The sequence below is a fragment of the Rhinolophus sinicus genome, chromosome 16 (assembly GCF_057876585.1).
Source record: "Rhinolophus sinicus isolate RSI-liver-muscle chromosome 16, RSI-T2T, whole genome shotgun sequence".
Classification (NCBI taxonomy): Eukaryota; Metazoa; Chordata; class Mammalia; order Chiroptera; family Rhinolophidae; genus Rhinolophus; species Rhinolophus sinicus.
The window spans coordinates 83,998,389-84,026,373 of NC_142516.1; the positions used below are offsets into that span (position 1 = coordinate 83,998,389).

At 39.0% G+C, this 27,985-nt stretch overlaps 2 protein-coding genes across 3 annotated transcripts in view; one reads left to right on the top strand and one right to left on the bottom strand.

The window, feature by feature from the left end:
- Positions 1-26,901, top strand: ASPN (asporin). The gene is made up of 8 exons (XM_019713827.3): positions 1-262; positions 7,516-7,788; positions 11,344-11,456; positions 15,447-15,660; positions 16,965-17,075; positions 22,192-22,285; positions 22,678-22,816; positions 25,635-26,901. The coding sequence occupies exons 2-8, from the start codon at positions 7,539-7,541 to the stop codon at positions 25,830-25,832; spliced, it is 1,119 nt and encodes a 372-aa protein (XP_019569386.1). The 5' UTR covers positions 1-262; positions 7,516-7,538; the 3' UTR covers positions 25,833-26,901.
- Positions 1-27,985, bottom strand: part of CENPP (centromere protein P) — a 229,503-nt gene that overhangs the window by 93,697 nt on the left and 107,821 nt on the right. The gene's annotated exons all lie outside the window — the stretch shown is intronic.

Consider the following 27,985-nt stretch of genomic DNA (forward strand, 5'->3'; position numbering starts at 1 on the left):
TACAAACAGTGATGGAAAACACATGAGCAGTTACAAGTTTTAATCTTGCTTCTCAGTACTAACATGGACTAATCTGTGGAAGCAGCTTATTCTAGTGTCACCCAGGGTGCAGCCACACCAGGCTCTGCTGAAAGGTGCTTTCCTCTTCAATGTAATCCCTCACCTTTCTTCGTAAGTAGTATATGAGAACAATTTCATTACAGATAAGTGGTACATGGTGGAGAAATTCTTCTTTCAAGAGGACTTATTCTCTTCTTACAAGGTATGTTTTCATGTCTTTTTTTTTCATATACCATTCACAGTTATTTTATACTTGATACTAAGGGGATATTAATATTATTAACACAAATGCTTATAAATTACATGATGAAATGTAAAGATTATCTGTATAATTTCTTAAAAATCAGCACTTAATTACATATCAACCTAAAATTATTATAGCTTTTTATGTTTTATATATAATTAATTTATTTTCAATATAATTATGACTTATTTTTAACAATTAAGTGAAAACCTGTCATTATCCTTTTCCATAAATATAAACATGATTGATTTAAACAAGTATCTGTACGTTCTTTTATGAAAATAATATTACCTTAATAATTAATGATAAGGAAGTTTAAGAATATCACAAATACATTAAGTGAAAGATTAAATATTCCTTTCAAAATGTAAAACTATGATATTTTCTAATACATTTTTAAATATATGATTACTCAAATGTCATTTTACTTATACATTTGAATATTCATATTTTCCCTTGATATATGTCTTCCTTATTCTTATATAATAAAATGTCACTGTACAGTTGAAATGGAAATGTATAATTCCAAGGCAGAGTATTTGTCATCATAGCTTAATTCGCTCTATATTCAATATGAAAAATTAGAAACTTTTCACAAAATCCAGTCTGAATTTAAAACAAAGATTGCCTTTGTCCCATCCCAAAATAATTTTTTTATTAAATCTTATATTTTAAAAATTAAACAATGTATTTGATATTCCAGTCCCTCAAAATCTAAATGGAATACATCATTCTTTCTTGTTAATTTATTCAGAGGTGTGACAGCCACAAATAATGGCCACATGGTGTAGGCTTAAATCACAAAGCTGAGGGGTCTGTATCTCTTTAAAAATAAAGTGGTTTTTTAAAATACCACCAAGAATCACTGAGTTGTTTTAAAAAAGAGAAATAAAAACATGTCATACACCCACATACATGTGAAAGCATCCTGATGTTTTGTTTTTTATATTTAGCAACAGCGCAGTGGTGGGAAGATGAGGGTGTGTGCAATCTTCTGTTACAACTAAATACTTCATTAAAAAGAGAGTATTCGATACTTAACCTGAGGTTTGAGACCAAATGATTAATTTTGTAAGTACAAGTCTGAAGGCACTACAGGAAACAGCAGAGCAATGAAAGGCAAGAGTGTTTTGCGTTTGAAGACAGCAGCTAGGTTGCCAGACGCCCTGAAAAACTGATGAAGGACAAAACTGGTGTAAGAGGAAAGCAGCTGGCGAGCACTCACTCAGGTGCTCTTTATACTTCTAAGGTCAAGTTACTATTTCTTTAAGGACAGTATAGTCTACAAAGGTGTTCGGTTCCATGTCCAGCAGGTTCTGTGACTAAGTTTCCAAATGCATGTGGGACACTGGACTTACTTATTCACTTCCAGGGCTGTGCCTGAATGTAGTCTGATTTCTTCTGTGAACAGATTATGTTCTATAACACTTGTGTACTGAAAACTACTACTGGCTCTTGTGAGCTGAGAGAACTATTTCAGCCAAGGGGAAAAGTTGCCAAGCAGACCTTTAAGCACTGGATTTAAAAGCACAGTGACTTATTTTCCTAATAATAGTGTCTGAGAGGAAATGCCATTTTACTTACACAGATTTTCCATTCTACGTTTGTGGAACATTTAAGTGGAAAATAGGAGCTTATGCAAATTCAGAAAGACACTTCTTAGGGGCATTTCCCATCCTGAGAACCTGGGCAAACCTCACCCCGTCCTGTCCGAGGAGAGTCCAGTTGGTCCCTGGAAGTCACTTGTGGGATTCTGACCCCCTTGGAGGAGGCCGTGCAGAAGGGTGGACAGTGCAGGGCTAGAGGCCAGCCTCAGACTTTTCAGATGTACAAGGAGCAATGGGAGCAAAGTCTCTAAGATGCCATGGTTTATTAATAAGAGCATTAGTACCGAAATAATATTCCAAATAGTATTCTGATTAAGAGACACTTGAAAACAAAATCCAAAGCTTTTCATGAGTAAGCTCTGGCAAAAGTGGTCTAAATTGGGAAAATACTGAGTCTTCTTGAGAACAAGACTTAAATATTTTTAAAGGTTTTAAAAACAACACTATCTACTGCCCAAACTAATCAAGTAAGAACTTGAGCCATAGTAATAAACTCAAATTTTGAAATAAGACAAACAACTAAAATTCCCATCATTTTAAATGAGAAATAATATTCTCTATATTCTTTCTGAATAACTGGGGAAAAAACATTGCTACGTAGTATTCCCTCCTGGACATATCAATATTTTTCTACTGGTAAAAAAATTGCTGAAGTAGAATAAGGTGCGGTTTGGGGTCTACAATCACTTGTACTTTATCAGGGCTTTGTCATCTCAGATTGAGGATGTGAAATAAATGGTGAGTTCCTCATGGTATTGAGGTTTGCCTGACTTTTCTTTGCAAGTAACCAGGATATGGGAATGCAAAAACATAAGATTAATCTTCTACAGCTAACAGAAGACAGAACTAGTAGAGACAAATGTGCCAGAAGGCATTTTTTGCTTCAATAAAGAATTTCCTATCAGCCATAGACGAACAGTGGAACTAGATGCCTGTTGAGAAGGTGTGCTGTCTGATTCCTCTCACTGGAGTCATGCATGTAGAGAGTGGACACGCTATCTGGTCCAGAATCTTCTGGAGGAGCCTCTAACACCAGCAGGGAGTTTACTTAGATGGCATGTCCTGCTTCTATGGGTCTCCTCTCTCACTCACCAGAGGGAGGGCCCAGCAAGGCATGCTTTCACCACCAGCAATGGAAAGCTTCCTGATTACCACAGATGTGCCACTGTCTCAGCTAGCGGGCCGGAGTGCCCCCTCATGGACGGCAGGGAGGGTCTCACATAATCAGTCAGTGGAAGAGACAGAGGAAGGGAGGGACACTGGCCGAGGCGGCCCCTGACCCCATGGGTGGGCTGGTCAGGAGAGAAATGCCCGCCAAGTCTGGCCTCTTCATCTGTGCCCTGGCTTCTGTCTCCTCACAGCTCTGCTCCTCACCTTGGCCTGCACCCCACTCCCAGGCTCTCTCAGGTCACAGGGCCGCATGACTGCCGCCGGGAGCAGAAGGAGGGGGTGGCAGGAGTGGAGGTGGCCCCTGACTGCCAGGCGCAGGGAGGGTCCGTGTGCCCTGCTTTCCCACTTTGGCTCTCTAATACACTCCTCTTGCTATACATATTTTTAAAAGCTCTATGGTTTCCTTAGGTCTATATTGCAGGTATATTAAGTATTAAATAGATTTTTCTGGTCTAGATTGGGAAACTAGAGCCCTTATACCTCTAAGTTTCTGTAAGACAATATTGAAATGCAAACAACCAGCCAACACAAAAACAACTTTTAACTAAACTTTTCATCTCCCATGGACTAGAGCAAACGGGGCTAGACTTCCAGAGGGTATGGCCCCAAAGAATTTCCCAGGTGGGCACCGCTACTGCACTTTTGGGGGCCAGTCTATAGGAGAACTTTACTGTGCTAATGCTACAGAAATCATAGGGAAGGCTGAAGTACAGGGAGGACCAGAGTTAAGACAACTTTGTTGGCAGGCTGATATTTAAACTATTAGGAAAGCAACATAATAATGTTAAAAATATGGACCAGAGAGGAAAATAATCCTTCATTCATAATCCCAAGAGCTCTCTTAGGTTTGTGTGTTCTATTTCAACCTTTTTCTCCTGTGTATTTTATGGATGTCTTCATTTCTATTAGTTTCAAAGAGTAAACTGAGGGTTATGAAGAGTAGATGGAGCTACGGTAAAGAGCTTTCCTTTCAGAGTCTGGGGACTGCACATCTGGCAGCCCCTCCAAACTGTCTGAGCCAGCGTGTGCACAGCCAGCAGAGACGGCTGCACTTTAGTTCTGTTTGCTAACCTGGACATGTACTGGTTAGTTTTTCCCTGAATGCACCTACGTACTAACTTTTACAACAAGCCCACACTTACTTGAGAGGAGTGGAGTAGGAGCTGTGGTTTTGGTTTCTGAGCAAGGAAGAGGGTAAGGATGGGGTTCCCATCCAGAGCACCCTGACCTGTCTATGCCACAGAGTCCACATCTTAACACTGTGCCTGGTACAGAGTGGGCACCTGACAGATGCCCACTAAAAGACTCCAGCAACCTCAAAAAAAGCCAGACACAGGATCTCAGATGACATTTAATTCAACAGCTCCTCTGCCGAGTTTAGGGACAGCTATGGACACAGAAGACAGCTGCATTGCAGAACAATGTTAAATAAACTGGTACCAGGGATAAGCTTTGGTTTAGCTAAGGATCAAGAACTGAATTAGCTATGGAATGAGAGTTTTGCAGGTCGAGGCAAAACTGGGAACCAAGCATTAAAGAGCCAGGAACCACAAAGAAGCCCAAGGTCAAGAAACATGATGGATCAAAGTGAGGCAGGCAGCCAAGCAGCAGATATAATGTGCCAGAGACAAAGTGATATTGGAAAAGAAGCCCAGTCGACCTCAGCCAGCCACCCAGGCCAGGATTCCATGGTGACGGGAATAGGGAATGCTAAGCTACTTGTCTCCCAGGATGGCTGACAGAAGCTGCTGGGCTTTGAGCTGCCAGCACAGTTTCTCTTTCTGCACCATCCAAATCTGACCATACAACCACTCTGGCTCCCACTCTCCCAACCCAAGCTGTGCATGCACCCCTATCTGTACAGAAAACAATGTGTGGACTGGCTGGAGAGGAAGAGATGACAGACTATGCCTGTAAGGACACTAGATTTGGGGATAAAAGTAGTGTTCCCATGTGGGCTGCATCAGATGCGGAGAACGGGTTAGGACACATGGGCTCTAACTCGGTTTCTAATTCTCTTTGGTTGTGTGGCCTTGGGGAAGCCACTGGAGCTCTTTGCACATCCTATTACTCCTGGTTAACGTGAGGGATGCACCTAGAATAAAATCTGAATTGACACTTCCACAAGGTAGTGCAGAGTTCTGAGGTGGGATTTTAGAATAAGGCTGTTAAAATTTAAAAAGCTCTGGCTTTTCTCAGATATGTCCTATAATCTCCTCTTCCCTGGCACAACTGAGTGTGGATTATCACAGGGAAACCTCAAGTATCAGGCTGGTGATGTCCAGCCACCCAGTGGGCAAAATGTTCATGTTGCCATTTAGGTTTCGAAGAATTAAATAATGTTAACTGTCAGGTTAATAACCGATGACAGTAGGGCTGTTTTTGTGTGTGTGTTTTTTAACTACCTCTGGTGATTAAAAGACATATCACATAAAAAATGAATATTTTAATTAATTCACCTCTGATCCCTAAGTCCAGTAAAAGAGAGTTAAAGCTGATTTCTAGGTTCTGAGAAATTGTAAACAGCTGGCATAATTCAACCATTTGGGGGTCCAGGTCTTCCTGAGGTGGGACCAGCTCTCACTGACTCTGGACACCCTGGTGCTCAGGCACGGTAGGCCAGCAGCACTGCTTGGTGGCCTGGCTGAGGGACATCTGGGTGAGTGTGGATGCCCTCCTGCCAGGACACAACCTCACCAACTGGCATCTGTGTAGCCAAATGCAGCCCAAAGAGAAGCTTGGCACGCATCTGTTTTGGATGATTTCATAATGCTTTTAATTTTTAAAAATTATAAAGAATGTATGTTTCACAGGTGATGGTTAAGAAACTGTGATATGTAAACACACTTGTGGGAATATCCACCATCAGATAACAACAAATCTATGTTCAAGGGTTCTTGTTCGTACATTCCAGTATTGTGTAGGCCTTGAAAAATACAACTGAAAACAAATCCCCTCAAAAAACCAAACAGAATGCAGTGAAAAGATGAATAAGAAAGAACAGTCTAGACTTCAGAGGCTTTGGATCAGGTATTAGACAATGGAACCCATTAGGAGGAAGAAGTTCAAAACACTGGAAAAAGTGACCAGCTCTGAAAGTGAGGGTAGGGAGGAAGGTGGGAGAGAGAGATCTGTTAAAGAAAACTTCCAGATGTTATGCTAAGGGGGCATGAGGGTTTTACTTTGCAAGTGACATAGATATTAAGGCAATGATAGGATTTGGGGAACAGTCAGGTATGGCAATCTGCTTTTGTTCTTAAAAACATTTACTAGTTTCCTAACTATAAAAGTTGCACTTATTGCTCATTATAAAAATTTAAAAAAAAAGAAGACACAAGAAGTGTCATGGTTTTACTACCCATAGATTATCATCGATGAAGTATACTTATATCACGGTTTTTGTTTGTGTATTTGTTATGTATGGATTTTTTATATTTGCTTTTTTTCCAAAAAAAGAATATTTCATATTTTAAACATCTTTGCAAATATTTTGTGGGAAACAAAGTATTTCATGAATTTACACTATTTTAATATCTCACTTTAACCATAGTATTATCTTTAATTTTTTGCTATTATAGATATCTAATTTTGTGATGAACATCTTTATGCACATTAGAATTATTTCCTGAGATTAGATTCCAAAAAGTATAATTACTGGATAAAAAAATAAAAGATTTTTTAAAGCTTCCAGTGAATACTCAATTGTTTCCCACGACTTCTTATAAATTTACTCACACAATGGTAATGGATAAGAACGCCATTTCACTGTACAGGTAACCCCTGTATAACATGGTTGTTAGGTTCCTAAAAAATGCTGTGTTATGTGAATTTGTGTTATATGAAACAAAGAACTAGTATAAAAAAGGGGGTCAGGTTCCAAAAATTAAAAAAACATACTATTATATTTTTATAATTAAGAGAAATATCTTTATTAAAGCAGTTTTCACCAAAAGTATAACATATTAATATGTATTAAACAATGTTTTCTTCATCATCACTACTAAGGACCATCAACTGAGGGCGTTTTATTTTGACAAGATATGTTCATTCTCTGAACTTAACAGGCCACGAACAAAATGGATTTAAAATTCTACTGAATTTTTAAATTCTGCAGTCAAATCTGATACGATATCCACACTTGAATAAAAATTTCAAATGAGATATTTTTTGCTCTTGAAAGCTCTTATTACGCTCCGTGTTGTTCAGGGATTGCTCTAATTCTCAAACTGTGTTAGAGTGAGACTGTGTTCTAGGATGCTGTGTTGTACGAGGGGTTTCCCCAATTCTCGAACCGTGTTAGAGCGAAGCTGTGTTATAGAAGTGCCGTGTTGTACAGGGATTACCTGTACTCTTGTCAGCTCCGAGAGATGTACAGACGCAGGAACTGTATCTGTTTAAACCTTAACTTACTCTTCAGTGTCTGTTCAATCTCAGGTTGGTCCCCTACACCAGACGACATGAAGGAGTGTATGCTCCTAGTGCTCCTGGCTTTGTGCTCCGCCAAACCTTTGTTTCACCCTTCATACATGACGCTGAAGAACATGATGCTGAAGGACATGGAAGATGAAGGCAATGGTGACACTGACCCTGACAACTCTCTTTTACCAACAAGGGAGTCAATTAACCCCTTCTTCCCATTTGATCTGTTTCCAACGTGTCCGTTTGGATGCCAGTGCTACTCAAGAGTTGTACACTGTTCTGATCTAGGTAAGAACATATGTCAACTTGTTTGGAAGAATAACATCATTCTGGGAAATTAAAAGAATAGGAAAAGCCCTCACTGAAATTTCAAAAATCAGCTGATTGACTGTAAAGGGATTTTTCATTTAAATTTTTGGGAAGTATAACAAACTCCAAAGTACATCCCAACTTATTTCAAAAATCAGAGCAGAGGAAAACAATGGAAATTTCGTATATAGAGAACATTTCCTTTGCTTCCCAAATTTGAACCAAAGTACTTCATTTACTTTTCTTCTTTACCTTAGGGTGTCAGCAGGTTGAGACTATGCTTTCTGGTAAAATTCTACAATAACAAAATAAATTGACTGTGCAGGACAATAAAGAGGTTATAGAGTTGTGAAATCTCTAATCTAGACATTTTAAATGTAACGTTCTATTTGTTTTGAGTGATTTGAATTTAGAATTGTCTAGAAAAGAAGTGGCTGAACTAAATTACTTTCTAAAATATCTGCTGAGTATTTTTTTATTTTTTAATACTTCTAATGAAGGCATTCTCAAATAGAGGGATACTCATATGCTTCTCGGGGAGAGGGTGTGAGGGAAATTCACAACAAGAGTTGCTGTACCCAGCTACTTTCAAAGGGGGTGGTTCAAACCTGCCACGTGGCAGGGAGCCGAGGTCTGGAACCCATCTCCCATCAGGGCCACGTCCAGAGTGCATACGAGCAGATGGTGCCTCTGAAAGCTTTAGACTCACTTCCTACTACTACAGCATTTGTGGCAATAATCAAAGCTTATTATAATCCACTCTACAGACTTTAACAAAACTCACGATAAAAATGTATCAGCTTTGACACAGCTTGATGTAAACTGAGCGGGTTCAGGGTAAGATTGTGACAAAAGAAATGTCCATCTTTAGCATACACCATCTGCAGGTGACGGCCTTCATATCTGTTCCAGAGGAAACACTACACAGCTTTGCTCCAGTGCCTGACTGTCATCAAAGAACAGAAAAACCAACTACCTCATGACAGACAACTGGTTGCAAATAGTGTTTTCCTGAATATTTAGCTTTGAAAAAATTTACTGAATGAAATTCACTTAAGACTGTCTGTACTAGCCTGACACATACCTTTAAAATGGCATGTCACAGTTAGCAGCATATGCTATATCTGCCCCATGACCACTGACAATGGAAAGGGTTGGGACACCTGTGGCTCCTTCTCCCTCAGGAAATGAATCTCAGAGCTCCTGATTTCATTGGGGTAGGGTGGAGAAGATCTGTCAAAGTCTACAAGGTGTGATCAAAGAATACAATGAATGTTTAAATTTTTTAAAAAATTATTCCCCTCACTTCAAACACACTTATCCCATCATTCTTGCCACTTTCTGAAGCAGTTCTGGAAGTCCTCTTTTGTGAGTGTCTTAAGTTGTCCTGCCATGGCTGCCTCAATGTCCTGAATCAATTCAAAATGTTTACCTTTCATGGTTGTTTTGACTTTGGGGAAGAGCCAGAAGTCACACGGTGCCAGATCTGGTGAATATGATGGATGAGGACACACGGTAATGTTTTTATTTGACAGAATTGCTGTACCAGAAGCGATGTGTGACATGGAGCCTTTCTGTTGTGATAAAAAAATGCGGTGACTGCTGCTGCCGAGTGCCACCCAACGGAAAGGCAGGGATCTTCAACAATAGGAAGTGGTGCATCAAACCTTAGTAACAATGTGTGACAAGTTTCAACTTGTTCGGTACAGTCAGTCAAGTGTGAGCTACTGTTGAGAGCAGGTGTGTTTTGAAATGTGCCGTAAATCATCCTCCATCATGACAACGCTCCGTGTCACACATCGCTTCTGATATACAGCAATTTCTGTCAAAAACATTACCATGTGTCTTCATCCACCTTATTCACTGGATCTGGCACCACGTGACTTCTGGCTCTTCCCCAAAGTCAAAATGATTCAGGACATTGAGCCAGCCATGACAGTGCAACTAATGACACTCACAAAAGAGGACTTCCAGAACTGCTTCAGAAAGTGGCAAGAACGATGGCATAAGTGTGTTTGAAGCGAGGGGGAGAATTTTGGGGGGATGAATGGCAATGTGTTTTTTACTGTAATAATTTTTTTTAATTTAAACATTTACCGTATTGTTTGATCACACCTCGTATGTTACCAGGCCCTTTCTGCAGGGCACCCAGCTTCCTACAAGACCTTCCATTTCACTTTCTAAACAAAACTGCTACCTTGTTAGCCTATCAAGTTACTCCCCCCTTTCCCTCTATCTGTGGTCAAACTTATTAAAAGAGTTGTCAATTTTAAAGTATGGAGGGAAGGCTTTAGCGTTAAATATTGCTATTCACAATATTTAGATACTGAATTCTTCAACTGGGGCTATTAAATATAATACTACCTTCAGGAGTAAGGACGGCTCCACCGAAAGTGCACCAATATCTGAAACTCACTTTAAAATGCATAAAAAAAGATGAACTGATGGATGGACAGTAAGTATAATATAGTAAAATGTTGATGGTGGAAAGAGAATATTGGTTTCCACTGTAAAATTCTTTCAGCTTTTCTGTATGTTTGAACATTTCAACAATAAAATATTGGGGAAAACAAGGCCCAGTGCTCATCAAGCATAACTACTATATGGAATGACTAACAAGAAGCAGGGTGGGCATGTGCAGCCATCTAGGGACAGCAAAAAAAGGAAGGAAGAAATGCACCATCTAGTCCTGGCAATTTTCTGCTCTTTTTTGTTTTTAATTCAAGAGGGAAAAAACACATTTAAATCGTTTAAATAATTTAATTAACATTTATTGAGGATGGTGTGTCTTCACCACACTACACTCACGTAAAAAAGAAGGTGCACCTGAACCCGAGACGACAGAAAAGGAAGGTGTTCTTGCACCTGTAAAGAGGAATGGGGAATAACAGGGGGCCCAGGTATCTGCAGATTGGAGCACAGGGCTGGGGGGGTGATGAAATCAGTAAGGTATACCGCACGCCCTGATGACAACATAAGTTATAGATGCGTATGTTTTTGAAAATCAAATAATTCATGACTGATTAGAGAAGCTTATTATTAAAGGAAATGGGTAGTAAATTTGTGATAATGTATATGAAAATAATCTAATTCATATTTCCTAAGAACAATTTCCTACATGTTAAGGCTTCTTAAAATGATCAAAACTCAAAGACTCCAATTTAGCACTACAGCAGCCTGAAAATTTGCAAAGAACTTGAATATTCCTCAGCCAAAAGTGCATCAGAGAAGCCATGCCTCAGCTGCTGGTCACTTCCTCACAGTCATACTGTCATGCTGCAATTGACCTCCATTTCATGTCACCTTGCAGCAGACAAGCAGCAACAGCTAGACCCAGTCAGACACCTTGTAAAAACAAATAAGTTACTTGAAAAGGTCTTTAGGCTCCCAAATAACCATGTTTTTGTTATCTGTTATATGTTAAGTCATCAGTTACTTAATGGTAACCATGGATTTTAACAAATGCACATTTCTAACATATGAGCAATCTAATCTTCAGCATATGTGTATGTAACATGTTTGTTTACTTCTCAGGTCTGTCCTCCATCCCAAGCAACATTCCACTTGATACTCGAATGGTTGACCTTCAAAACAATAAAATTAAGGAAATCAAAGAAAATGATTTTAAAGGACTCACTTCACTTTATGTAAGAATCTGTGCTCATATATTCAAATATTTAAGTGAAAATATCACTGCTAAAATGATCACTCATATTGTGTTTGTGTAACAAGTCTTACTTTTGTATGTGAAGAATGACAAAGTCCCTGTTATTCAACGGTGTTCTAGTTAATGAAAAATTATACACCAAGTCAATTAATAATTTAATGCAACTGATGTTTACTTAATAACAGCCAGGTGAAAGGCGGTGGGCTAATAATTAAGTAAATGGTCCTTAAATGATCTTATGATCTACTTAGGTAACCACAGTAACTACACACTAAAATACTGAATAAGACAATGATTATTTACTTATTAATGAGTTCCTATTCATTAGCATACAGTATAAGAAAATCTGTCCCCAAACCCATTGACTTATCTTAAGGCATCACAAACGTATCTAATTGACTAATATATAGTTGTATAGCTTTTTTTCTAGATCTTTAAGGTGAAAAAGAATTTTTCTTTACTATATTAATATTTTAATTTTCTAAAATTCTTTTAGAAAGAATTTTATATCTTTTTAACATTTTGAGCTGCTAGATTTTAGCAAGTAAAATTTCTCATTTCATTTGGAATTAAGTTGGGAGATGGCCTGATCCCACCGTGTCATAGGCTTGGGGTGCTATCTCTTGCCCTCAGCGTGGAGGGTGGGACAGCCTCTCTTCTGCACAAAGCTGTGGTGGGAAGTCAGCACGGTCCTTCAGGCCAGTTCCCACACACTCATGCTGTGCTGCAGAGAACAAGTGTAAAAGTGTCATGTCAGTGGAGCTACAGCACCAAGAGAAGGGAGACACACCATGACCATACCTCTCTTGCTACCATGCATGTAGCCTCTTACCTTCCTGTGTCTGAGACGGGAGGCCACCCTGCCTGCCCACTATCCTCGGGTCAGTTCCCAGCAGGCAGGGAAAGAGGACCACTGAGTCCCAATATGCAAACCAGCGCCTATTGGTCAGCTGGATGAGCGAGGACAAACAGGAGATCATGTCCTAAGACCGTGAGGCATGCTCCTTACCTGGCTCTCCTGCTCACTCCTCATGCCAAGCCTGCCTGGAAGGAGCCAAGACAGCCTCCCACAAAGCCAACCTCTGCCCGGGCAGCTGGGCTCGTGGGGCCTTGACTGTTCCCTTCCCTTTCAACTGTGCAGTGCAGACAGCGGGGATTTGGCTGGGCTCCACCCTGCTATCGTTTCCATCTATATACCAGATACCTATGTAGCTAGAGATCCAGCAGCTAGAAGAGCACGTATTTACCTTTAACAGAGGCTTCACTTAAATATCAGGACAATCAGAGTAGCGGTGGATCCCATCAAGGCGCTATCCAGTCCGCATACTCACTTCAGACCACAGAACGTTTGGAGAACAGCAAGGCCATTCTTCCACTCTCCCAAGTTGGAAATACAGCTTATGAAATACAGCTTATGAAGGCTTCTACCACTTCTTCAACTTATATTCAGCTATAACCACGAGAATAACTAATGCTATATTTAATACTGAAATCACAAAAAGGTTTGAATTTGCCTTATCATTATTCATTACATTTTAGGAGCCTTCCAGGGACCTAGTCCACATGGACTCCCGTTAATGACTCGGAAATGACAACCTAAAAGGTGTCAGGAGCTGTCTAGGCCTCCTTAATTCTCTTTTAGTTAATTTCTACAAGGTGTTACGTTGGAGGGTGAGTGTCCTACAGTGAGGAGAACCTGAGCTCCAATCGTGGCTCTCCCAGAAGTGTGCGCTGGGAGAGTGGCTTACTTCTCTAAGCCTGACCTTCCTCGGCTGTAAAAGGGGTGTGAAAGTAGCATGGATTTCAGAGTGGTCATTTAGACTAGATGAGTGAATCCATGCAAGGTGCCCAACTGGTAACTACTATTGCCACAAGTCTAGTGTTTCCACAATGGCCAGTGGACTAATGCAAAGCACTTTTGAAAGCACCTACTTTATACTTAAATTGTGGGCATATTGTAGAATTCAGAAAACATTTATTTAATTATAGGTGCCTGTCTTTAAAGGGAATCAAAATGCTTTTTAAATATCCTATAAATTCTGTATATTGTGTTTCAGCTGCTTATTTGGCACTGTGGTTCTTATACAAAGGACAATCCAGCATTAGGGAACAAGTGAGATCAACACACACACACACACACACACACACACACACACACACACACACACCAGGTCATTTCCAGTCTATGATTATAGCCACATTCATCAAGAAGAATTTTTGTCCTACTTCTGAAAGGCTATATTTTCCTCATCTTCTGTCCTTACATAGAACCATATTGTTTGGGGCTCTGTGACTACCACTTTTGGAATTTTTATGTAAAACCCAACACTGGAAGTACAGTTTAACTGGAGACACTCTGCTCACCTAACTTGCTGGGGCAGCATTTGATGGCTCTACGTAAAAAACTCTTCCCCCATTTTGTATGACTTATACTTCTTTCATGCATCTCTGACATGAGGGCGGGGGGACTGTGTATGATGGTGACCTCACTGACGCACACGTTCCCGTGGGGGCTCCTTATACGGTAGCCCACAGGAAGTGCACAAAACTGGAAGCGCCAAATGTGGGCAGAGGGGCCCAGCCTGACAGGAGGCAAGTCACTTTTCTTCCCTGTGCCCATTTCCTCTACAATATAAGGAAAGAAATAATTTCTACTAAATTTACCTCATGGGGTTGAGTGAGGATTCACTAGGTCGTTACCCCACCCCCCCAACCCCATATTTCAGTATAACCAAAGGAAAAGAGAACAAACTCTTCAGTGGCATTATACATTTGGAAAGGAGTACATTCTACCAGTTGGTAACCAGCTGGTAACAAAATGTAGTTTCATCTCTTCTCCTAGGCTTAACTTTTCTCAGGTCAAAAATATAACAGTAGTGATATGTCCGAAAAGAGGGTAAGAACAGGGAGAAGCACAGCACCTACAGTGAAACGACTGAACACAGTAATGGGCGTTGACCTGCCAAAGCATTTGTATTTCTTCTGTACAACAACAATAGCACCAGAGAGGCTACAAACTCAGTCTGGAAACATCGGGAAGGTTGCTGCAGAATGGGACCGGGAGAAAAGTCATACAAGGAATGAATCTAGAGCTGCTCCCTGAAAGAACGAGAGGACCAGAGTAGTGGAAAGAGACAGAAAGTCCTAAGGATTGCTAAGCCATCTGCCATCACCCCTGGGAAACATCGAAAATTCTTTCTGCAAAATCTGGCAGTAAATCAAGGGCTAAGCCATGTCCTGTTTACAGTGAAAATAATTACTAGGGTGACAAGATCCGGTTGCCAAGGACCTGCCCAGTTTGGGTTCTGAAGTTCCCATTTTCCAGCGGACAGAGATAGCAGCCATCAGAACCCTCAGCATGGCACAAGGCGCTTGGCAGTAGAGAATGCAGATGTGCTATTACAAGCTCTCTGACAGTGGGGTTGTCGTCTCCTCTAAAAGGTGCTGCCCCATCACACTGAGAAATATCCACAGAACCGAGAAAGGGTGCAGTTATTCCACAGGACTCACCAGTCCCTGACATATGTCTCAGGGCACATTGTAGGGAAAATGGTAAACATTAGGAAACATGAAAGAAGTGAAGTTTTAAAATTAGACAAAATCATTCAAAAGTGTGTTCTGTGTGCACTAAAGTTAATTTTGCAGAGTAAATAGGTTTTAAGGTGAAGATAATACCATCAATCACTTTCATCCAGGGAAAGGGAAACAGGAGGGGGGCTCACGTGAACACATCACCTGCTCAGAGACAAACAGAGGCACAAAAGCAACCACTAAAGCTTTGAACACTGCTCCAACTCAGTAGTAAATATTCTTTTTCAGTTTAGATTGGGCTGAGGAATTATTTACATGGCTAATCAGGTATACAAAATGGCATAATTTGCACTGATTCCCATGAGTGACTAATTACTGTAGAATACTTGTAAATCAAACCTGCTTCCTACCATGGTGTAATTTTTTGTGTTCTATCTAGGCTTTGATTCTGAACAACAACAAGCTAACAAAGATTCACCCAAAAGCCTTTCTAACCACAAAGAAGTTAAGAAGGCTGTATTTGTCCCACAACCAACTAAATGAAATACCACTTAATCTTCCCAAATCTCTAGCAGAACTCAGAATTCATGATAACAAAGTTAAGAAAATACAAAAGGAGACATTCAAAGGAATGAATGCTTTACATGTTCTGGGTAAGTTTTTGCAAATGAATGGAACATTTAGAAATTGTAAGTAATATGCAAAGGTACAGCTTTTTATCATCATTAACAACTGTTAAGACTGATAATTTCCCAAATTAATTTTCTAAATCTAATAATCTTTACCTAGCTAATCCATTTATAAATCAATTAAATATTAAACAAAATTCATAGCACTGAAAGGTGCCTTTTGTAAAATACACACACACATATGCACTCTCCAGAATCCTTTCTGAAACACCTAGTGAGGTTTCTATTTTCTGACTGCACCCTAATTGATAAAATCTATTATTCTCATTTAATTTAAAGGTATTATTTTAAAGATATTGTACAAACTACTCAAATATAGTGTACAAAATTAATTCAGCTGTTGTTTGGAATGTACATCTCACTTTTCATTATTATCTGCTTAAGATTACTGAGCTAAGGAATTTTTTGTTGTATATTTTATTCATTTATTTTTTTAATAACCTTTATTGGGGAATATTGGGGAACAGTGTGTTTCTCCAGGGCCCATCAACTCCAAGTCATTGTCCTTCAAAGGAGTTGTGGAGGGCGCAGCTCAGTTCCAAGTCCAGTTGCCTTTTTCAATCTTTAGTTGCAGGGGGCACAGCCCACCATCCCATGTGGGAATTGAACTGGCAACCTTGTTGTTGAGAGCTCTCGCTCTAACCAGCTGAGCCATCCGGCCGCCCCTTGTATATTTAAAATTCTATCCTATTTTACTTCTAACACCTATGGAATAATGATCCCATCTCCCTCTGCAATATCCATTCAACATTCCTAACTAATATCCTCATTCATTAATTCATTTATTTAATTCAACCAAGTGCCTGGCACTTATTAAATCGCCTCACTGGCATTTCCTCAGTTATATTTGTTAACCAAGTAACAGTTTCTAATTGACTTATAATTTTAAAAGTTTAGTTGAAAAATAAATGCACGCTGGCAAACGTAAACGTTTTGAGTTATATGAAGGATGATCTTTTTTCCTAATGTAAAATTACTACAATGAATCCTTGGTCATGCTCATGGTTGGAAGACAGTGGTAAGTTATTGATTTAGTAATTCAAAGCTAAACAGTGAAACTGTTATATATTCCAGCCTCGGTAACATAACGCAGTGTTCTCCTGAGATTGACAGAAAGGGAGTAAATAGGCATAGAGACAAATATACTGAGTGAAAGAGTCTGAGCAATGCTTCTACTTCTCAGAACTTTTTTCGGATGTGTACCTCTGCATAGTCAGTTTCCTTCTTATACAACACATGTATACTAAATTATGTAATTTCCCCCACAGAAATGAGTGCAAACCCTCTTGACAATAACGGGATTGAACCAGGGGCATTTGAAGGGGTGACAGTGTTCCATATCAGAATTGCAGAAGCAAAACTGACTTCGATTCCTAAAGGTTTGTGTTTCCTTTAAGATAAAGTATTTTTTTTTTATTGTCATCCTTAAAGGACCATTAAGTGTAATGCTGTAAATTGTATAATTGTTAATACCACACTATAATCAGAATCCTTTTACCAGTATATCCTGCTGGTGTAGTATGAAAGTTAGTGTTTTCTCATGCACACATAAAGAGCCATATGTAGTGGGGTTTTGTTTGTTTGTTTGTCAGTATGAAACCAAACTCGTTTTTTCTCCAGTGAGAACAAACATTAAGAAGAAATAGACTTTTTCTTTTCCTTCTCGTTCCTGAAACTTACTCACCTAGCCTTGTCATTCTGTGAAGTACCCGTTAGAGTGAGAATCTGTACTGAGAGCAGAGGCGGGTACCCAGGCCAGAGGCCCTCGGCCCAGCTGTCAGCGCGAGCTGATGGGGCGGGCCTCTGTGGCCAGGCTGGGACAAGGGGCTCTGGTGCTCATGAGCGTGAACTGGGCCAAGGGCTCCGTACCGTTTCTTCACGTGGGGATTGTGCAGACTAATGAGTAAGTGCCTAGAAAGGTCTGAGGACAACGCTGAGGACATGGTCAACGCCCTCTTAGGACGTAACTGTCACCAGAAGGAGTACCACGCTCTTTATCATGTGACACGAAGCGCGTACCTCAAAGTAAAATGCTTCTTATCAGCTACTAGGCTAGTTTCCAGTGCATCACTTCAAGCGCCCAGTCTGACGATGACCTAGGCAGGCAGCACTGGCTTTGTCAGGACCCATGCTCAGAGTCCGCTTTCCTACCCCTGACAAGGGCCTACTCTCTGCTGTGGTCACCACCTGGATCAGAAAGAACCCCTAAGGTTAACAACTTATTTTTCTTTCTCGTAGCTCTGTCTTTCAGTATCCACAGCAAAAGCAGCAACTTTACCATAACTCCCTTTTGACTACCCACCTGATCCAGAAGATAAAACAAATACAAACTGATAATGTAAAAGACACAGCAGAGCTGCTATTATTAATCAAGTGACAATGTTTTGCTTAGGAGAAAAATGATCTAAAGTAAAAGCGGAAAGACTTTGTTTTATATACAGGAAAAATCTGTTTAATTTAGAACTACGGCAACTTAAAAAACCACCTTAATTTAGCTTTCAAGGATGTGTCAGCTTTTCTACAAGAAACCTAAAATGTTATACATATTTACCTTCTCATCCTTAGAACAAAAATACAAAGCCTACCTAACAAGTTAAATACATAACCTCCCCTGGCAGGCTGCAAGCTAACAGTGAGGGAGGGCCCTGCAGAGGCAGCTGCTGGGGGCGGGGGTGGGGAGGGTGGGGGGTGGCCCTGCCCTAGATTCCCACCAGCAGTCTTCCTGAATGCAATTCTCTTCAAGTTCCAACGTGGATCTTAAAAATGAAGGTTTAACTTCTTCTCAAGGTTCTTCCAAAGCCTAACAGAAGATGTTATGTCTTTAGAAATTTACATTGGAATCAAATCCCTCAACTTACATAACTATGCCTTCAAGAGCCTTATGACAAAGTGATAACCCCCCCCAATCTATTGCCCCTCTGACATGGTATATATCTATTACAATTCCATTGACTCTATTCCCTATGCTGTACTCCATATCCCGTGACTATGTATATATTAAATTATAGTTGACATTCAATATTATTCAGCTTCAGCTTCAGGTGTACAGCGCAGTGGTCAAGCGTCTACGCTGTCCATGAAGTGGTCTCCCTAACGAGACAAGCGTACATCTGACACCCTACAAAATCTTTACAACATTTTTTATTATATTCCCCAAACTGTCTTTTGTATCCCTGTGGCAATATTGCAGCTACCAATTTATGCTGTCTAATCCCTTCCCCTTCTCCCCCATCCACACCCCCCTCCCATCTAGCAACCAACAGTTTTTCCTCTATTTTTCTGAGACTATTTCTATTTACTTTGCTAATTTATTCAGTTCTTTAGATTCCACATATAAGTGAGATCATATGGTATTTGTCTTTCTCCGATTGACTTATTTCACTTAACAAATGTTCTCTAGGCCCATCCATATCATTGCAAATGGTAAGATTTCATTCTTCTTTATGACCAAGTAATACTCCATTGTATAAACCTATCACAGTTTTTTAATCCAGTCATCTACCAATAGGCATTTCGGTTGTTTCCAGGTTTTGGCTATTGATTACAGTGCTGCAATAAACATAGGGGTGCATATATTTTTTTAAATTAGCGTTTTGAATTTCTCTGGATAGATACCTAAGAATGGAATTGCTGGGTCATAGGGTAGTTCCATTTCCAGTTTTTTGAGATACCTCCATACTGATTTCCATAGTGGCTGCATCAATCTGCAATTCCACCAAAAACAGTGCATGAGGGTTCCCTTTTCTCCACATCCTCACCAGCACTTGTTGTTTGTTGATATATTGATGATAGACATTCTGACTGGGGTGAGTTTGTATCTCATTGTGGTTTTTATTTGCATTTCTCTGATGGTTAGTGAGGTTGAGCATTTTTTCATATGTCTGTTGGCAATCTGAATGTCTTCTGCCTGTTTTTTAATTAGGCTGCATGTTTGTTTGGTGTTGAGCTGAATGAGTGTCTTATAAATTTTGGATATTAACCCCTTATCAGATGTATCATTGATAATTATCTTCTCTCTCAGTAGGCTGCCTTTTCGTTTACTGATGGTTTCCTTTGCTGTGAGACCATCAATGAAACAAAAAGGCAGCCTCCTGAATGGGAGAAGATAATTGTCAAGGATACATCTGATATTGTTTTGTACACCTGAAACTAATAAAAAATTAATTAATTAATTAATTTGGGTTGTCTCTCGTTTTGGAGGCAACCTCTACTCTGCCTGTGGAGTAGATCTTTACTCAATAAACTACTTTCACTTTGCAATAAATAAATAAATAAATAAATAAATAAATAAATAAATAATCCCTATGACATTCAAAATCCAGTTTTTTGTTTTATAACTTATTTGCTAAAAATGTTATGACTGACTGACTGCCTAACTGCTACAATCGATCATTACTATCCCTTGTGACAGAATGAATTAGAAACAAAGGGTCCTACCACACCTAACAATTTAACGTAAAGAGAGTGAAAAATGTTCTCCTTCCTATCCATTTGGAAAATTGTACTTCATAATTGTATTGCGTGAAGGGAAGACCTGTTTGAAGATGGGGTAGGAATAGAAATATTTATACAAAAGTTCGCTAATATTTGTTGGCAGCTAGGAGCTTGTACCCAAATTCACACCTTTGCTCATTTATCCTCCTGAGGCTACACTTTCTGTTTGGTGATCTGCCTTCTCCAGGCCCTGGGGACGGAACAGTCCCCTCATGTTCTACAAATCCAAGTAGTTTTTCTGACTTCTCAATGGGAACACAGATTTCTCTCTTCTTTGACCTGCTATAACATATTCGAGAACTGTCTGGCACACTTTATGAAATGTTTCTAGTGGCTTTTGTATGTAGATTGATTTGGTCAACTAATACTTAAGGTCTTTGAAAGTAGAACCTTTTCTTTTACATATGAAAGTCAGTATGTGGTCATTCCATACAAATAATTAAGTTCAACTAATCAGAATTCAAGAAATTAGAACCCTCTGAGTTCAGAATTATTTTCCTGCTCTCTACTTAATTTACTTTTAAAATCCAAAGTAGATTCTGGAATCAACATAAATTCAGCCATTAAAATATTGATATTTATAAAGATGTTTCGATTACTTTCATCAGTTTTTACCACTTATCTAGGAAGTAACTGTTTCAGTAAGAGTTGAAAAAAACCCACTTCTCCCAGCTAGGTAACTGGAACCTTCGGTTGGCAAATAATGCCTTACATTTTTAATTCTAGGTATGAGATAGAATACCAGGGCATATATAGAACTAATAAAATGAATCTGACTGAGTTTTCTGATCAGTCTATTAATCTGGGGAGGCCTAGAGTCAAGACACACAGGTGAAAGGAGAAGAGAGGTGCAAACATTCACAGGATCCCCGCCATGTGCCAGGTGGTACTGGCAGATTAAGCAATTAAGAGATGCTTGTCTTAATTTATGCAGAAACTACTATTAAAAGAAAAGAATGAATACTGCAATGGACCAAGCATATCAGATGGAGTAAAAATCCATGTGTTCATAGTGATACTAAAAAAATATTTAGTAGTCACCTCTGGGCACTGTACCAATTCATTTCTTGAAAGAATCAAGAATCTGTGCTGCCTTTTGTATAAAACTGTATTACACACTAAACAATTGATGATGAAAAATTCTTTAGAGAAGAAGTCCACCTAATAAATGCATAAGGAATGACAAAATCAGAAAAATCACCATGTTTCCACTCTTAATGAGGAACAGACCTAACCAGCAGTCATCAATGAGTGCTAAGGCCATCAGGTGGAAGGGTGATGTTCTGAGTCTAACCTGGTCTCCAGATCTAGCCACTAGGTCATAAGAAATAAGGGGCCAGAGGACCATGAGAAACTATCTTGTGGAAGCCATCAAGCCTAGCCCACAAACGCAAATCTCAAACAACTCAGTATCTGAAACAAGTCAATAGAAGAGGGAGAAAACGGAGGGAGAATGTAGTTGAACACATTTTAAGAAATATAAGAACCAAATGTAAACTTTATTAGGATCCTGCCTTCAACAAATCAATTGTAAAACAATATATTTGAGATCATTAGGGAAATTAATATTAGATGACAGTAAAGAATTGTTGTTAATTTTGGTGGATGTAATACTGACATGATGATTATGTAAATAAAAGATGACTTTATGAGTTAGAGACATCTCTTCATAGGTGAAATGACATCATGTATAAAATGTAATTTTAAATACTTTAATATTTGTTTTAAATAAAAACAAACCAATAAGTAAATCAATCATCAATAACTAATCAATAACAAGACTGGAAAGATGGAAATGATTGTTGAAGCTGGGCAACAGCATGGTGGTTCACAATACTAGCTTCTATTTTTGTATATGTTTGAAATTTTCCATAATAAAAAGTTAAAAAAGAGCAGATCCTTAAAAAATTGCCTGTCTGTAAAGTGAAACTTAACAAGTAAATAATCAATGGGTCATGATCCTACTCCATCTAACACACATGTTTCTTTCCTTGTCATTAGAACTACCATCAACTTTATTAGAGCTTCATTTAGATGATAATAAAATTTCAACTGTGGAACTGGAGGATTTTAAACGATACAAAGATCTGCAAAGGTAAAAGTTTCCAAAATCCTAACTTAGAATTGGAGGTCCACACGATGAAGACATTACTGAAACTTGTTGGAGAACATGCATAGGGACCTAGGTTATCACTCTTGCTACTGGAGAGTGTGAAGGTGAAAACTGGAAAAAACTGCTATTACTCTGTCTCGGTAACAGAAGAGGGCACCGAGGGGAAGGAGAAGACGACATATTTCAAATGTCCCTTTTGTTGATTACAGGTTAAAGAATTTGCGGTCACTGAAGGAGAGGGCTGTTACATGCTGAAATGGGTTATTAAATAAAACCATTTCTATATATATATATGTCAGGTTTATATTTCTAACTTGGTTTTCAGCTAACTATCACACCATCTGCTTAAGAGCTGAATTTTATATCACTTTTAGGCTGGGCCTAGGAAACAACAGAATCACGGATGTTGAAAATGGAAGTCTTGCTAACATACCACGCATAAGAGAAATACACTTGGAAAACAATAAACTAAAAAAAATCCCCCCAGGATTACAGCAATTGAAATACCTCCAGGTAAAACATTCTACTTGTGTTTTATAGATATTAGCACTTTTCTTTGTTTTTATGAAACCCATTACTATAGTACCTGAAGCAAAGACCAAGCAAGTTTGCAAGGGTAGGTCATACATAATGACCCTCTAGGTTGCCTGAGGTATTTTATGCAGGAGAGTGGTTAGGAGAATGGTTTCTACAGAAAGGTCAACGAAAACACTCATCCTTCCCTTTCTCCTACTGAAACTGAGAAAGCCATTGTGGCAGACTTACTAGCTAATTTCCCAGCTAATTTCAGGGATATGGGTGGTAATGGCTATGCAAAGGCAGGACTGACTGGTCAGGAGGAAACCAAGTAGAATCCCATATCCTTTTGTTCTGGAAACATTTCCCGAAGGCGACTATGTGGACAAGGTCCCAGGTATTGCCAGTGTGGTGCTAGACTGGAAGTGTATACACTTTTTAAAAAAAATTCAGGCCAGAATATAAAATCAAAAGTCAGTATTTGGAGCCTCATGAATACACGTTTGTTGTTCTTCATTATTAGAAATCATTTCCTCCTAATCTGGCAACTCCTGACTTGCTGGGAGGAGCACAGAGTAATTGGAGAATCTAATAAAGGATCTAAAGAGCCTCCCAAGAACAAAAATGAAGACAATATTTTGAACAGACTTTAGGAGGTTCACAGATCTCCCTGATTCTCACCTGTGGACCTCAAATTAAGAATCCCTACTTAATCCCATTTTACTTTAGTCTTTCCTTGCTATACAACGTTCTCATAGTCCAAGAAACACAAACACATTGAGAACAAGGCTGGGCTTCAAGCCACTTGCTTATTCTAGATTTCTTTCCTACTTTAAACCAGTTTTGTTAACTGCACTCCTTTGAGACAGAAGCCGTCAAAGTGGATGTGCTATCTACACGTATTCATCTCCTGGTTACAACTTTTGCTTTGACTTTTTCAGACGATACATTTAAAAGTCTATTATTGTTGATCAGCACCACGCCCTGAATCCTTCCTCTCTCAAGCTGTCCCATCTTTGTGTACTTCACTCCACAACTGATTCCAGCTTCTTGCTAGCATTTCCTTTTAAATGAACAGAATTATAACACACACAGACAAGAACACAAGTCCTAAGGGTACAATTGAACAAATGTCGGCGCAGCAGACAGACACACGTCCGGCACTGTTTCTCTTTCCCAGTGAGGTCCGTGCTGTTAACTACCTCTGTACGGATCCTGAGCTGCAGGGAAATGCACAGGAACCACAGACAGTGTCTGTCCTAACACGCCACGCACGCCACAACGGAGGGTGGAGGGGACTACGACACCAAACTCAAAGGTTTTAATAATGCCAACAGTTCTCATGACTGGCTCAGATCAATCTCACCAAGAAATGAAGGCAGAATCTAGTGGTAACAACAGCCAGAACCAATATCCGAGCTTTGCCAGCAAAAGGCTCCTACTTTTTCATATGCCCCAAAATTAAGGAGATTGTTTTTACTTCCCAGAAATCTCAGTTGCCAAAAAAGACCAAAGAAGGAATTTAAAGAGGTGGTAAAGAGAATGAAGGGAAGTTTCTACATTGCCCATTCTGAGCAATAATTTAATTTAAAAAGACTATAAAATTGGATTTTGTCCACTGGCCCACATAAAGATTCAACTATTGATGCTGTATTACAGATATGTATTTAAGATACCAATAGATATATTTTTCTATAAAGCAACTTACAAAAGAAGCAGCTCTACCCTTCTCTCCCTTGATCACGGAAAATGCTAGCTAACAATTCTTTGCAGTCGTATTGCAAGCCTAATTCTTTTTTTTAAATTAAAGTTTATTGGGGTGACAATTGTTAGTAAAGTTACATAGATTTCAGGTGTACAATTCTGTATTACATCACCTATAAATCCCATTGTGTGTTCATCACCCAGAGTCAGTTCTCCGTCCATCACCATATATTCGATCCCCCTTACCCTCATCTACCACCCCACCCCCTTACCCTCTGGTAACCACTAAACTATTGTCTGGGTCTATGAGTTTTTGTTTCTCATTTGTTTGTCTTGTTCTTTTGTTGTTTTTGGTTTATATACCATGTATCAGTGAAATCATATGGTTCTCTGCTTTTTCTGTCTGACTTATTTCGCTCAGCATCATACTCTCAAGATCCATCCATGTTGTCACAAATGTTCCTATATCATCTTTTCTTACCGCCGAATAGTATTCCATTGTATATATATGCCACAACTTCTTTATCCATTCATCTATCGAAGGACATTTTGGTTGTTTCCATGTCTTGGCCACCGTAAACAAAGCTGCAATGAACATTGGAGCACAAGTGTCTTTATGGATAAATGTTTTCAGATTTTTTGGGTAGATACCCAGGAGAGGGATTGCTGGGTCATATGGCAATTCTATTCGTAATTTTTTGAGGAACCTCCACACTGCCTTCCATAGCGGCAAGCCTAATTCTTAAAGCATTACATTTCATCCTTCTGCTCATTTCTAATCCTTTTAGAACACATTACTGTGCATGTAGCACTGCAGTAACCTCACACACACCTAATCCGTGTTCAGAGGGGAGTGGTGTGTGCTGACCAGGCATGTGCTCTGGGATTTTCCTGAATCTTACACGTACTTTGCACACAGAACACTTCTGTGTCTGACACTCGAGCCTGAGTTGTTATATTAAGAATTCAACAGGCACAAATGAGTACATATATTTTAAATGAAATATATTCAAATCAGTGTAAAACTTATGAACAAATGCTAACTATAAACAGAATATCTTCTTTTTACGTTTACTGTGTTTTTAATTCTTTCTTTTTCCCACTATAACAGATAATCTTCCTTCATTCTAATTCAATTACGAAAGTGGGAGTGAATGACTTCTGCCCAACAGTGCCAAAGATGAAGAAATCTTTATATAGTGCAATAAGTTTATTCCACAACCCGGTGAAGTACTGGGAAGTACAACCCGCAACATTTCGTTGTGTTTTGAGCAGAATGAGTGTTCAGCTTGGAAACTTTAGAAAGTAATAAGTAGTAATTAATAATATCCATTTAATATAAAATGCAAAAATTGTTACATTTGGAATACTTGAACTCTATTAATAATGGTGGTATTATGTACAGATGCAAAAATCTATTCCCACATAGTAAGTCCAGTGACTTACTTTAGGACAAAAAATTTCAACAGAATTTTGCAAAACTATTGCTACATCAGGATTAAGAGAAGTATCTATTGCAGTTTTCTTTTGCATACAAATGATTTTGCATAAATCTCATGCTTGAACATTTTTTCTCAGTAACAAAAAAAAGACATTCGATATTTAACACTTTGCTATCAAGTGCATTTTAAAAAGAACTATACTGTAAATGGAATGCTTGACTTACAAAATCTATGCTCTTTCATTTGCTGTTAGAAAAACAAAACTGACAAGGACAGTGATATGAAGAGTACGTACTATTCTTATCCGTTCTTTAATAACTCAGTAGAACTGTATATTTCTAATAAGATTGAAGTATGGCTTGATATAATCTTAGTCACGTTCTCATGTCTTAGAGCCTTACTGTCTGTATGTTTAAAACTAACCATTTGTAATGAAGCTTCAGTACGTGTTTATTACCAACTCGACAGACACTATTTCCTAAGAGTTGGGTTTGAGCTAGAAAAGCACATGCTTTTCTTTTATAATTATTATTACCCAATTATAAAACCTGTGTAAAATGCATAATGTTTATATAAAATCTGTAACACATTTTTTATTATCAGTTATTATAAGCTTTTAACAGTACGTCAATTGTTAGGTTGTGTAACATTATCACCTAAACACTAAGGAATATTTTCAAGATGTCCCTTTGTAAGAACTTGGTGGGAAAAGCCTGGACACTATAAATTCTACACCAAATTGTTTCCTCAAATATGCACAGACTGGATAACTGAAAAACACACCGGGTTTAACTAAATAGGCAGAGCATTGAATAAAACACAGGAAGTAAAGAGCTCTGTATAAAAGTTAAGAGTACTTAATGTATTTTTTATTGGCATCAACAGAGGTAAAACTAGAAAATAAGGAAAACATTAAAATATTGGTTTGAAATAAAACATTTGTGCTTTGGTTTAATTTTTCTTCTCCCACCCAAGGACTATTTTTCAGAAAACTCTAACTTACATACAGCATTTTTAGCACAGTACTAATGCTTGTTCTTAATAACAGTACTGAAATCCTCCAAATTATGCCTGTGCTGTGAAAGAAAATTAGCTTTATGTTAAACTACCTCGAAAGTTAGATTTTAAATAATTTGGGGGAGTAGAAAACATTGCAGATACATAAGAAGGGGTCGGATGTCCGGATAGCCAGGTGAAGAACAGGTAAATAGGCCTTGCTCCCCCTGAGGAGGCTCCTTGACGTTGGTACTGCTGGCACTCTGGGGGGACCATTCCCTGTGTGGGGAGGGGGCCTGTCCTGTGCTTCGCAGAATATCTAGCAGCTCACTGGTTTCTACCCACTAGGATGCCAGTAGCACCTGTACACCCCCAGCCCCCCCGACCCCCGTCCCTGCAACAATGAACAATTTCTCCAGACATTGCCTAAGTGTGTGTGTGGTGAGGGAAGCCCAACTGCAGCTGGTTGAGAACTAACTGCTTTATAGGAAATGTAGGGTTTCCAGCAGGAATTGCCGCCCGTTCTCAGGAATGTTTTTCGCTTTTCCATTTCTAAATCCCGAGATATAAACTGTTTTCTGTTCTCCATGATGAATTGTTTCCACAAAGTGACGGCCGATACTGCCAAACACCTGGGTTCAAGGAGCCAATTTTCCCAATTTCCTGACCAACTTTTCTTGGGATTTGGGAACGAGAAAACGAAAAAAATTCCTGAGAATGGGCGGGAATTCCCACCTGGAAACCCTAAGGAAATGTCCTTAGTTTCTAAATTCTGACACAAGTTTGGAAACTTGGAACAAACAATTATTTTTATTTGGTAAAATTATAGTAGTGATGTAACAGAAAGAGTCCAGGGATGTAGAGCTCTGAGTTGGAAGAACGTAACCAGAAATCCAGTTCCATTTACACTCTTAGGCAAGTCACAATCTCTCTGAAACTGTCTCCTCATCTATAAAGGGTAGGGGTGACAATACTGATCAATTAGGTTGCTAAAATGATAAAAATGCATATGAAACACTTTGTA

Coding starts and splice junctions, on each gene's coding strand:
- ASPN (XM_019713827.3), top strand. CDS start 7,539: ATGAAGGAGTGTATGCTCCTAGTGCTCCTGGCTTTGTGCTCCGCCAAA. Junction 7,789..11,343: donor TGTACACTGTTCTGATCTAG/GTAAGAACATAT, acceptor TTTACTTCTCAG/GTCTGTCCTCCATCCCAAGC. Junction 11,457..15,446: donor AAGGACTCACTTCACTTTAT/GTAAGAATCTGT, acceptor TGTTCTATCTAG/GCTTTGATTCTGAACAACAA.